The following is a 12,489-nucleotide window of genomic DNA, read 5'->3' as shown; positions in this document are numbered from 1 at the left end:
TTGGAAGCCTGAGGATAAAGTGGCTTCAGGCTCTTTAACCACAAAGAAGGAACCACCTAGAATGGGGATGCCTAGGGGTGGTGAGCTTGGGGCCTGGCCCTCCCTGGCAGCCACTATTACCAGAGGGGGTTAGAAGCCTCAGTCCAAGGCTGAGCCCTTGAATTCTTACTGTGTGTTGGGCCTCAGCATGTGGGAAGCCAGGATTCTTTCTGTTTTGTTTTGGGGTATTCAGGGGTTACTCCTTGATCTGCACTCAGAAATCACTCCTGGGTTGAGAGAGAAAGCATGGCGGTAAGGCGTTTGCCTTGCATGCAGAAGGACAGTGGTTTGAATCCTGGCATTCCATATGGTTCCCGAGCCTGCCAGGAATGATTTCTGAGCATAGAGCCAGGAGTCACCCCTGAGCCCTGCTGGGTGTGACTCAAAAACCAAAAAGCCAAAAATCAAAAAAGAGAGAGAGAGAGAGAGAGAGAGAGAGAGAGAGAGAGAGAGAGAGAGAGAGAGAGAGAGAGAGAGAGAGAGAGAGAGAGAGAGAGAGAGAGAGAAAGGAAGGAAGGAAAGAATGAATGAATGAATGAATGAATGAATCACTCCTGGCAGACTCATCCCATATGGAGACCATATGGGATGCAGAGGATTGAACCCGGGTCAGCCACATGCAAGGCAAAAGCCCTACCCACTGTGCTATCACCCCAGCCCCAGGAAAGGGGCCAAGTTTCTGTCCAAATGCATTTTCCTACAGCCAGGGGAGTGCTGGCAGCTTCCATATCCAGCCTCCAGGGAAGTTTCTGGAATAGAAATGACCTTGAACTCACTGACATCAGAATCTGCCCGAACTAAATTCCAATAGAAGCAATGGTTTTTATACTCTAAGCCAAAAGCTCTGCTGGACTTCTGAAAATGCCTCCTCGTAAAACCTCATTTCCCTCCTGCACTAATCCTTTGATCTATATCAGTGATTCCCAATCTTGTTTGACTTACTTCTCCCTTTTCCAAAAGAAAGAAAATGACTCAGTGGCTCCCTGGAAATCACCTTCTTTAATTGAACCACCAGATGCTCCCCATGACTGAACCTGAGTCTCCAATTCCTCCCCGGATCATTCCAGTATCCCTTGCACATAGTACCATTCCAGTATCCCTTGCACATAGTACCACGCAGTTTGGGGAACCTGATAGAAATACTTGCACCTGGGGCCGGAGAGATAGCATGGAGGTAAGGCATTTGCCTTTCATGCAGGAGGTCATCGGTTCGAATCCCAGTGCCCCATATGGTGTCCCCCCCCACCCCACCCCCTGTGCCTGCCAGGAGCAATTTCTGAGCCTGGAGTCAGGAATAACCCCTGAGCACTGCCGGGTGTGACCCAAAAACCACAAAAAAAAAAAAAAAAAAAAAAAGAAATACTTGCACCTGGGGCTGGAGAGATAGCATAGAAGTGGGGTGTTTGCCTTGCACGCAGCAGATCCAGGACTGATAATGGTTTGAGTCCCAGCATTCTATATGGTCTCATGCCTGCCAGGAGCGATTTCTGAGCGCAGAGCCAGGAGTAACCCCTGAGAGCCAACATGTCTGAATGCCCCCTCAAAAAACCCAAAAACAATGAAAAAAAGTGCTTGCAACTATATACATAGGCTAGTACTCAGGGTCAGTGATGGGTTTTGTGTGTCAGCTGTCACCCACGGGGATAAGAAGGTGTCCCTCTTTCCTTACTGGAGTGTCAGGTTGAATAGGATCTCGTTGACAACGGGCGTAGGGCAGTGCCTGGCACGCTGTGAGGGGAATAAATGGTAGCTATTATGTGCATGAGGGAAAAAGTTTGCAGTGTTAAAATGTTGGCAGCATTTAAGTCTAGTGGGTGGGATTATGGTTACAATGACATATTATTACTTTTGTCATCAGAGAGAAAGAACAACAAATGTTATTCTTAATTTTAAAATATGGCACTGGTTTTGTCGGAAGGAACCTGCAGGTAATGCCAACACAGTAGGTCATGCGTTAGGCCAGGTCTCCAGTGTCCTGCCAGGTTTCAAGACAGACACCAGATCGGGTGGGAAATAACAAAGAGTGTAGCAAAGACATGGGGGAAATCTAGAGCCATGTCACCCTTACCCAGCCTGTATTCTCCCCTATTCCATTATCAGGAGAGCAGGTGAGGGGGGAATTCAGAGAAGGGAACCCTCAAATCACGAAGATCTTAGGAACTTGTATTTCTCAGGAGTGTCTCCAGGACAGGTCCATGTACTGTCCTTCTGTGGGCCTTCACTGGGCCTCTCAACTGAAGGAGTGGAGAGGGGATTTGCAGTGCACACGTATGACTCAGGTTTGATCTCCAGCATTCCCTGTGGTCCCCAAGCCTTGCCAGGAGTGATCCCTGAGCATAGAGCCAGGAGTAAACACACACACACTGCCAGGTGTGGCCCCTAAACAGAAAACAATAGCAATAATAATAAGAAAAGAAAACCCACATATAGCTTCCAGTGGGAGGATTATGAGCTCTTCGACCAGCATCCAGGACTATCGGCTAAGGTCTGGCGCCTTGGCTGGGACACTGGTGGATACTCAGAGTCCCTGCCAGTTGCCTTGTTGCTCCTGGAGCAGCCCTGCCAAGCAGGAAGGGGCAGAGAGCCCATCCTCCTGGAATTATCAGCAGCACCATCAGCAGCACTGGGCTGTGGCTGGAGTGTCTTTCTTCTCCTTCCGCACCCCGAAGGGACTGAGGGTGCTGACTGGAGTAAAAGGACGCCTCTGTTTGCCAGACAAAGAACAAAGTGGCCCCTCCGGTCAGCTGTCCCTCCTTGGCTGGTTCCCTGGCCTCCCCCAGGCCTTTCTTCAGGGGCTACTGGGAGGAGGGCTTGAAGGGGAATTGAAGGGGGAGCCACTGCCTGCAGCAAGGAAAGGAGGTTGCACTGGGCGCTTTGACTGTCTGAGTCCCCAGGACTCAAACACCCTGATCCCCCACAGAAAACGAGTTTGCTGGGCTGGGCTGGAGTGCAATGAAGGTTCCTAACTCCTGAGAACCTTGGGAAAGACTCATAAAGCAGGAAGGTGCCCACATGTGCTCAGGCCTGGGGAGCAGGGAACCTACCCAGGGCATCTAGCCTGGGGCTGCTAGAAGGAGATAAGGAGTGACATTCTGAGATCCACAGTGCAGGAGCCTGTGCAGACAGCTCTGCGCTCTGCCCAGTGTAGGGACCGGCTAGCAGGCAGAGGTCGTGGAGTGGTGGGGGAATGTACAGTGCCAGCTGAAGTGTGTGCTGCAAGAAGGGAGCCTGGGTCCGCTGGGTCCCTGACCAGCGTTCCTCTACGGAGCCATGAAGCTCCCTGCGAACTGCCATGATCTAAGTGGGCCACAGGTAAAAATCGGTCTAGAGGACAGATGGGGGTGGGATGGGGAGGAGGGAGATTTGGGACATTGGTGATGGAAATGTTACACTGGTGACGGGGTGGGGGGGGGAGTTCTTTACATGACTGAAACCCAACTATAATCATATTTGTAATGAAGGTGTTTAAATAAAGATGTTAATTTAAAAAAAATCGGTAAGGGGGGGATGCAGTGGCAGAGCAGGAGAATTGAGCTGGGGGTGGGGGAGCAAAAGCTAGGACAGAGGAGCACAAGAAGAAAACCAGGTTAGAAGGGGGGCTTAGAAAAGACTGCACTAGCGCTCGTGTGGCCTTGCATTGTGTAGTTGTGTCTCATCATGGTGCATCTGGGGACCAGAAGTAGCGCTGCGTGACACGCGCCCGCAGGAGTCCTGAAAGCTGCGGGTGGACGGTTGGCAGACTTGGCGTTTGCCTGTCCGTGCCAAAAAGGCCGGAGCGCGTGTTGGCTTGTAGGCGCGAAGTGGGGTGTGTGTGTGTGTGTGTGTGTGTTCGTGTGTTCGTGGGCCTTGGTGGGCGCCTATGCAGAAAGCGCCGCGTGTGTGCTTTCTGGGTGTCGGCGGAGGAGGGGAGCACGTACGTGCCTGTGCGGGGCAGCAAGACCCCTCGAAAGCCGGGATCTCGGTGGGGCGCGCGCGGGGTGGGCGGGTGAGCGCCGAGTGGGCGGCCCCGCGCGTGCCCTGGTGCGCGTGAGTGAGTGAGCGCGTCCCCCCATCTCCAAACCCCGCCGGGGGTCGGTGCGTTGCTATGGGAACCCGCCGCGGCCCGAGTTAATCATTTCCTGTGGAAAGTGTGCGGGAGGGGCGAGCGCGGGGCGGGCCGAGGACGCAGCGGGGAGCGGGGAGCTGCCTCCTGCCCGCGGCGCGGCCCGGCCCGGCGGAGCCCCCGAGGGCCGCTGTGCTGCGGCGAAGGCGACGCGACACGGGGATCCTGCCTCCTCCGGGCCGGTGAGTCGGGGGTGGGGGGCGGGCAGGCTGGGTTGTCGTTCGGAGCGCGCCGTGTCTCTGCATCTGGTCTGGATCCACCCTAGCGAGCCGCTGGAAACCTCTGGCTGGAATCCGCTGCGGGCGCTGGGAGGAAGGGCCGGTCCCGGAGACCCAGCCCCGATCGCGCCTCCAAACCTCCACGCCATGCAGTGGGAACCGAAGATCTTGGGGTGCCTCCGTCGCCCGGAATGGGATCAACCGGAGCTCCCCTTTCCCATTTCTCATTGGCTCCGGGAACCGGGTTCTGCCAGGGAGCCCCTCTCCCCGTGCCAGCGTGCACCACCCCATTCCATTCCCCCATGCATGTTGGTTGGTTGGGGGGTCCCTGCCTGGCTGCAGTTTCAGTCTCGCTTCGCTCTGCAGTTTGGCCCTGGCGCTCCAGGCTGTTCCACTCTGCTCTCCCCAGGCTGGGCTGGCTGGTTGGGTGAGCTGCCAGCCTAAAAAGAAGGAAGGAAGAGCGAAGGAAAGAAGGCCTGGGTTGATGCTCTCAGGGACAGTGAGTGGCTAACCGCCTCTGACAGCTGCAGCACAGCCCCGGTCACAGTGTGGAGGGTGCGCCGCAGACACCCCGTGCCATCCCCGGTTGTGAGTTATCGCAGAACTCCGGAGCAGCCTTGGTTCGGCCTGGGCCTGGAAGATTGGAAAGAGGAAGCAGTGTTTCCATTCTGGAATACGTTTTCTGCCTTCTCCCCCACTTCTCCAGTACTTCTGACTCAGGCTGGCGGATGTTGTGGTTGCTGGTGGGGACTTGCCCCTTTACTGGCTTTTCCATTGTCCAGGGAGAGGGGCAGAGCTCTCCTCCTTGTCCAGTGCAGTCCCCATGCCCTTGATAGAACAGTCCTCTCCATGTCCTGGAGACTCATTTGCAAGGAATGCAGTCTGCTGGGCCTGCCTCTGCAGCAAGTATTTTAGAGATGCAAGGGGCTGAGCAGAGTTAAATCCCAGTGATCCTGGAAATCCCAGAACATGTGAGTCTCCTCAGGGGTGCTCCCAGACCTGGTTCCACCACTGCCCCCCACTCAGACCTTCTGCTTGCTCTTCCAGGGATCCCTCAGCTATTTAGAAGTTGTGGACTTTCTTGTCATTGAAGGGGGATGGCCTTGACTCAGACCCCAGACTCAACCAACTCCTCTGCATTCACTTTCCACTGGAGGGGTGGGGTGGGGGAGTGGTCATTAAAAAAGCAATAAGACCTTGAGTTCTTTCATGGTCTGCTCTTGGAACACTTAATATATACATGTTCGTTAGGTTTAGTTTGTTTGTTTTGGGGCCACACCCAGCAATGCTCTGGACGTTCTCCTGGCTCTTTGCTAAGGGTTCACTCTTGGCAGGCTTGGATGGGAGGACCATTTGGGACATCTGGAGATTGAAGCTGGGTGGGCCAGAGGCAAGGCAATTGCCTACCTGCTGGACTGTTGCTCCAGCCTCATGTGTCTAATTTTATATCTCTTTCCTTGAGCAGAGTTCTTCCCATTTTACAGATGGAGAAAATGAGGTGCAGAGAGGTAGAGCTATTTTCCGAAGTAACATATTTAAAAAGTGGCCTGCACTACTCTTTTTATAATCACTCCTCTCTGATGTCTCCACTCCCCCACCCCAGGAGGCATGGAGAGGCTGCTTTCAAGTTCTGAGCCATCATACCTTGGTCTGGTAGAGTCCTTGATACTTTTGACCTTCACAATCCATGGTTACTAAATTGAGCTGCTTTTTCCTTTTTCAGGATCTTGCAAACGCCCTTCCTCTCTCTTCCTTAATGTTTCCCTGGCTGCCTCCCTGGGTTTCCCTTCCTGCCCCTCAGACTGTCTCTTCAGCATGTCCTAGGACTTCTGCTGCGGCTACCTGCCTTGCTCTATGGCAGCACTTCTAGGACTGGTTATGTGCCCAGCTCTGGTTATGTAGTTCCAAGAGGAGTATAGCTGCCCCCTGCTGCCCTCAGCATTGTGGGCACCCATCTCTGTTTTCTCCACTGGCCCAGCCCATATACCCCAGTTAGCCTCCGCCCAGTCCTTCCGCCCTCGGGCCTGCTCCCTTCCTCCTCAGACTTGTCTGCCTCCATCCGGAGAAGGCAGAGGCCAGACCCTCCAGCCAGCAGCCTGGCACTCTCCCAGGGCTCTGCTCTGCCAATGTGTTTTAGGCCAGTCACTCCACCCTTGTCCTTCCTCCTACCCCTGGATCTACCCAGCATTGGCAGATGGAGAATTTTCTAGAAACTGTAGCCTCTCCTCCCCACCCTGGCCTAACTTCCCTCAAGAGAAGGAAATGGCTGACTCCCACTGTTTCCCTGCCTGCCTCGACCCTTCCTAGGTCTGGCTTTCTCTTTAAAGAAAGCCTTGCCATTTCCCTCTGATCTTGCTGTGTCTCATCTGGCTAGACCTTTGGTGATTGCATCCTCACCTTTGCATCTTCGCCCTTTAGATTCCAGCTCCTGAGACTCCGCCTCTGGACCTTTCTCCTCCCCACTAATTTCATTCCCAGCTGTGTGCTCAGGTCTACAGCTCAGGACATTCACCCTACCAAGGCTGAGTTGGTCTGGGGATGGGGCGGAGCTGGCAGTAGATGGAAGTAGTTGTTGGCTGCAACTATAGGCTGGGAGCCAGAGAGTGTCACTGGGGCCCATTCAGAGAGATCCTGCTCTTGCCTGGGAGGGAGCGGTGGTGCCATGAGATCAGGGAATATGGTCGACAGCCCAGGAAGCACTTTTAGGAAGGCTCTCAGGTGCTGGCAGCAGCAGTTTACTTTTGTTATTTTGGGGGGGCATACCTGATGGTGTGGTAAGCAGTGGTTGCTAGGGATTGAACTCAGAGCCTTGCTCATGCTAGGCATGAAGCCCACACCCCACTTCAGGAGCCTCCAAGTCCATTTTCAGACACGAGCCAACTCCCCGCTGCTTCTCTGAGCCGACTTCTGTCAATGGCATCACTGTTCTGGGACTAAAGCTTGGTCACCTTAAATGTCCCCCAAACTGCTTGGCACACAGTACACGCTCAATAAAGACTTGGGAACATGAATGCTTGGAATCTGTTGTGCATTAGTCTATCAGGGACCTATCTATGGGGTTTTCTTTTTTTTTGGAAGGGGGTCACACTCGGCAGTGCTCAGGGGTTACTCTTGGCTCTGTGCTCAAAAATCGCTGCTGGCAGGCATGGGGACCATATGGGATACTGGGATTCAAATCACCATCCGTCCTGGATTGGCTGCGTGCAAGGCAAACGCTCTACCTCTATGCTATCTCTCTGGCCCCAGCTATGGAGTTTTCTAAGCAAATCTGCACCCTCCACACTCACCAGTCCACATGCCTCCTGTGCTCTCGGAGAGCTCTCCTTGTAAGGAGCTCTGAGGCCACGTTTCTAAGGATCAAAGAGGAACCCTGGCAAGTGACTGGCACTCAACAGGGCTCTGGGTAAATAGTGATTAAATAAAGAACGAACGCTCTTGAGATCTCAGCACCCAACAGAGTGCCTGCCATGTCGCTGGCACCATGGAGACAGGTAGAATCCACAAAGGAGTTGACCTCGAAACCAGCCAGCCAGGCATCGAGAGTATCCCAGGCACTGTCCAAGCCCCTTCAGGGTAAAATGTTTATGTTCCAAGCCCCTCCGAAGGAACTTGGGCAGAGGACCCCGAGCGAGACTTAGGGCCAGGCACTGGCTGAGTGCATCTTGAGGGAAGGAATCCCATTCAGACATACTTTCTCCCAGAGGTACCAGGACCTGGCCTGAACCCCCACCCCAGGCCCTGAGTGAAGAGGTTGAGATTTGGGTTCTCCACAATGTGCCTACGAGCAGCCCACTTCTGAGTGTCCCTAACCTAAGATTAAACCCTGGGAAATTATGACAGGCTCTATTTCCTCCCAGCCCGACCATTGGAATGGGACCTTTGGGGACTTTGGCTAACAGGTGACCAAGTGCCAAAGGCAGGGCTGTGATCTGGGTGCCTGCCCAGCGCTGTCAATCTCACCCATTCTCCCCTTTTTGCCCCCGTCCTCTTCTTAGGCTTCCCGGCGCTCTCAGGAAGCTGCTGCGCCCCGGGCCATGGTCCCATCGCGCCGGACGTGGACCCTGGGAGCCACGCCCTCGCTGCGCGGCCTGTGGAGAGTGGGCCGGGCTGGGGAGCCCCAACCGGGCATGGCTCGCCCCGCCCCAGCCGGCCCGGCCGCCCGCCCTTTCCCACACACCGGCCCGGGGAGGTTGAGAACTGGTGAGTCCGCATTTTTAAAATGCCTCTTGCTATTTCCCTTCCTTCCTCCAGATCCCCGCGCTGAGACCGGGGTTTCGCGCAAGTGCCTTGGTTGGTTGGCTCCGCCAGGAGCTGTCAGGTAATTACAGGGCGCGCGGCGGCCGGCGCGCGGGGGGCGTGGACGGCAGGGGCCGGGCGTCCAGCTCTCGGGGCGCTTGCTGCCCAGCGCCTGGCGCTCCGGAGTCCAGCTTGGACGCAGACGAGAGGAGGGCAGCGCGGGGCCAGATCGGCCGCCCGCCACGCGCTCTCGGGCTCCCCCGTGCGCAGCCCGGACGGCCCGGCGGCGTCTCCTCTTCCCCCCGACCCCTTGCCCCTGCTCGAACCCAGGCTCTGGAGTCCCGTAAACAAGGTAAGTGAAGTGGCAGCCCCTGGTCCCTGGCGTCCCGCACCGTTTTGACATTTGATCCCGCCTGGCCTCCCTGCTTCTGCCGAGGTGTGGGTGCTCTGGAGTGGCCACGGGGTGGTCGGGTCGTTGGTCCGATGGGGTTGGAGCGCCAGGCGCTATGTTGGATTAGAAGAGAAGTGGAGTCCTGAGTCTGGGGCGCCTCCCTGACCCCCTCTCGGGAACTGTCAGCTCCATCTCTCCTTTCTGGGTCATGTCCCCTGATGCCTCCAACTGGCCACTAGTGTGCATCTCCTCTGATTCTGCGTGGGGACTTCATTGTCCCGACTTAGAGCCTCCCAAGGCTTCTCTCCAGCTTTCTTCGGGCAGGTGCTGGGAAGTGTGGGCGTCAGGTGACCTCAGGGCTTTGGGGTGTGAGTGGGGGGGAGTGTTTAGATTAGTCTGAACTGCTGGAGACCTACTGGGCCTAGCTCCAAAATCCAAAATACAGGGGGAAGCCCAGGTGCGATGGGTACTTGTCCTGTTTATCCTCTTGCCTCTTCACAGCCGCTCTCAAGTCTCTGCAAGAGACAAGCTTGGGTCCAGACCCTGGGTGCCTCCAGGAAAAGCTTGGGGCTGTGGCGTCGGGTCACTCTGGTTGTCTGGAAGGGGTGGGGCTGCGGGTGTTCTACCCCCACCCCGTTGTCCCTGTTGACAAATTTAATACTAATGGCTGTTGCTTTTCTGGTTACCAAAAGAAAAGTGAAGCAAAACACATCTCTGGAAAACTTTTTTTTATATATAAGATTCAAAAATTATAACCACCCATTACTCAGTTGCTAATTATTTTTTAAAAATTATTTGAAGGTGGAGACTTGGGGTCATACCTGGCTGGTCTCAGGATTTACTCCGTGGTTTTCTGCTCAAGGGAGCACTCCTGTGGTGCCGGAAGCCATATGGGGTGTCAAGGATTGAAGTGGGGACAGTTGCTTGCATGGCAAGCACCTTATCTCATGTCCTGTCTCCCAGGCTCCTATCAGTGAATATTTTAAATATTTTTTCCAGTCTGTGGATATGTATCTACTAGATAAGAACTAAAAGGATATAGAACCATAGTTTATTTTCATTTTGGGGATTATAGAACAGTAATTTGATTTGTTTGGTTTTGGTTTGGGACCATTCCTGGTGGTGTTCAGGACTTAGACCTGGTCGGGCACTCAGGAATCGGTCCTGGTGAGATCAGGGAACTTATATGGGCTACTGGGGCTCTGTTCCAGGTTGTTCATATTCAATGTTAGTGCCCTGACCGATTCCTGTACTATCTCTGTCATCAGCCATCAGACTTTTTTAAATTTTTGTTTTGTTTTTGTTTTAGGGCCACACCCAATAGTACTTAGAGCTTACTCCTGATTCTGCACCCAGGAATTGCTCCTTGTAGGCTCAGGTGACCCATATGGGCTGCCGGGTTCAAACCAGGGTCAGTTGCATGCTATGCATATGACTCTAGTGCCCAAGACTTTTATCCAAGTTAAATTTTAAGGTAAAGACCAGATGAAATCCAGGGGCCGGAGAGATAGCATGGAGGTAAGGCGTTTTCCTTTCATGCAGGAGGTCATCAGTTCGAATCCCGGTGTCCCATATGGTCCCTTGTGCTTGCCAGGAGCAATTTCTGAGCCTGGAGCCAGGAATAACCCCTGAGCACTGCCGGGTGTGACCCAAAAACCACAAAAACAAACAAACAAACAAACAAACAAAAAAAGACCAGATGAAATCCTCAGGCTGAAATCCTGAGCACGGTAGAGAAATCTTCTGCCAGCTTAGTGCCCTAAGGCCCTTTCTGCTGTCACCCCCGATGCTTCTGGGTCTGGAGAGGCCTCAGAGGAGGAATGAGCGCAAGCAGCTGGAGCTGTGGCAGGAAAAGCCTGGCATGTTGTAACCCTCCTGTCCTGGGGCTGGCCCTAGGGCTGAGGGCCAAAGAAACAGCTCGTGTCAGTGGCCACTTCCTGTGTGCCAGCCCCAACTGGGCAGTTTGTATATGCCTTGCCATTCAGTCTTCCCCACAGTACTGTGGGCTCGGTTTCTTTGCCCCATTTTATAGACCAGGAAACTGAGGTTCCAGAAGGGCTTGGACCCTGACAGGTACTTGGAGAACTACATTACCTCCTTGGATGATGGCCCTGTAGCTGGCCCTTGTTAGAGCAATCCCCGCTTCTCCTGCTTTGAGCCCCATAATCAATGTCATAGTCTGTGCTCAAGCCACTCCGGAGGAGGGAGACGTGGAGGGAGAGGTGACACTTTAACTGGCACTGAGAGCACTGCTGGAGACTACAGGGGCCCGTGAAAACCCTGGAGAAATTGCCCCCTAGAGGCAGGCTGGGTAATGAAGTTGAGCCCAGTTTAATGCCTCTGAAGACTAACACAGGCAGGTGCTGTTGCTTCTGTCTGCTGCTGTCCATTGAGGGAACTCACCAGTAATTAATAGTCCCCATCAAAAGTCAATGGAGGAAGGGAAGGCCCCCCAGTTGGGTGTTGGTGCCTTTGGAAAAAAGATCTTAGGATGGTGTTTGGTAAGCAAGGAGCATAGCCTGTGCAAGTCGGGATGGGGGGAGGGCAGGGAAAGAGAGGGGCAGAGAGCAGACCTGCAAGCTTCCCTCCATGTCCAACAGGCATGTGAGGTCTATGCATTACTTTTGGACTCACCAGCTAACAGTCTGGCCAATTGAGCATCTCACCTGTTCTCTTTGTTCAGGGACAGTACGTGGAAAAGACACTGCAGCTAGTGGTGACGAAGAATCTGGAACTCGAGGTGCAGCTCGCCCGGCTCTTGCCCAGTGCCGGGCCCTCAGCGTGGACTGGGCCGGCTCTGGCAGCCCCCACAGGCTCTATCTGACCGTACAGGTAAGTACCCAGTCCTTTCTAAACTGGATGGCTTGGGCTTGCCTCATGCACTGCAGCCTCTGAACCCCAACATCCAGGTGTCCCCAGCATGCTCCCCAGGGGATGAAAGTTTCCTGGGAGAGACAGAGACCTGCCTCGCACCTCTTTGTCAAACTCCTGAAGCACATTGCTACATCCATCCGCCCTGGGAGCTTTTGTGGATGGAGCAATTTGCTTTATTAAGTTATCACGGCAAGGATCTCTGGAGAGATGACAGACGCTTTCCCGACACGCCCTGACCAGGGTGTGAAAGTGGGACGAAAACCAGGCTGGTTTCAGGGTAGCGTGCAACCCCCATGGGGTATGTTCTCAGGCAACCCAAGACTGCCAGCTGTGGATAGGGGTGGGGCAGAACCTGGGCACCTTGAAAAAAGTCCCAAGTGACTTTCAAAAATCATACATACAACGGTTCATCTGTGCGTTTGTTAGGCTATAGAAATAATAGAGAGCAATGGAAAAAATTGCAGCTATTATTGACCGACCACAGGCTCTGTGCCAACCTCTCAGTGCCAGGTGTCAGAGATCTCTCACATCAGTCCTTACCACCCTCATGGCACTCCTGAGATACTTATTGCCTTCTATAAATATAAATATACATATGTAATAATCAAGGCTTACTCCTGGTTTTGCAC

At 54.0% G+C, this 12,489-nt stretch overlaps 1 protein-coding gene across 1 annotated transcript in view; it reads left to right on the top strand.

The window, feature by feature from the left end:
* Positions 1–2,873: 2,873 nt before the first annotated feature.
* KIFC3 (kinesin family member C3) overlaps positions 2,874–12,489 on the top strand; it is a 34,560-nt gene continuing 24,944 nt past the window's right edge. The window contains 3 exon segments of the mRNA XM_049786121.1: positions 2,874–3,351; positions 8,355–8,559; positions 11,670–11,818. Of these exon segments, the coding sequence (XP_049642078.1) occupies positions 3,310–3,351; positions 8,355–8,559; positions 11,670–11,818 (396 nt within the window). The 5' untranslated portion in view covers positions 2,874–3,309.

The sequence above is a fragment of the Suncus etruscus genome, chromosome 14 (assembly GCF_024139225.1).
Source record: "Suncus etruscus isolate mSunEtr1 chromosome 14, mSunEtr1.pri.cur, whole genome shotgun sequence".
Lineage (NCBI taxonomy): Eukaryota > Metazoa > Chordata > Mammalia > Eulipotyphla > Soricidae > Suncus > Suncus etruscus.
The sequence above is the reverse complement of the archived record's forward strand: the minus strand, read 5'-3'. Positions and strand labels throughout refer to the sequence as shown.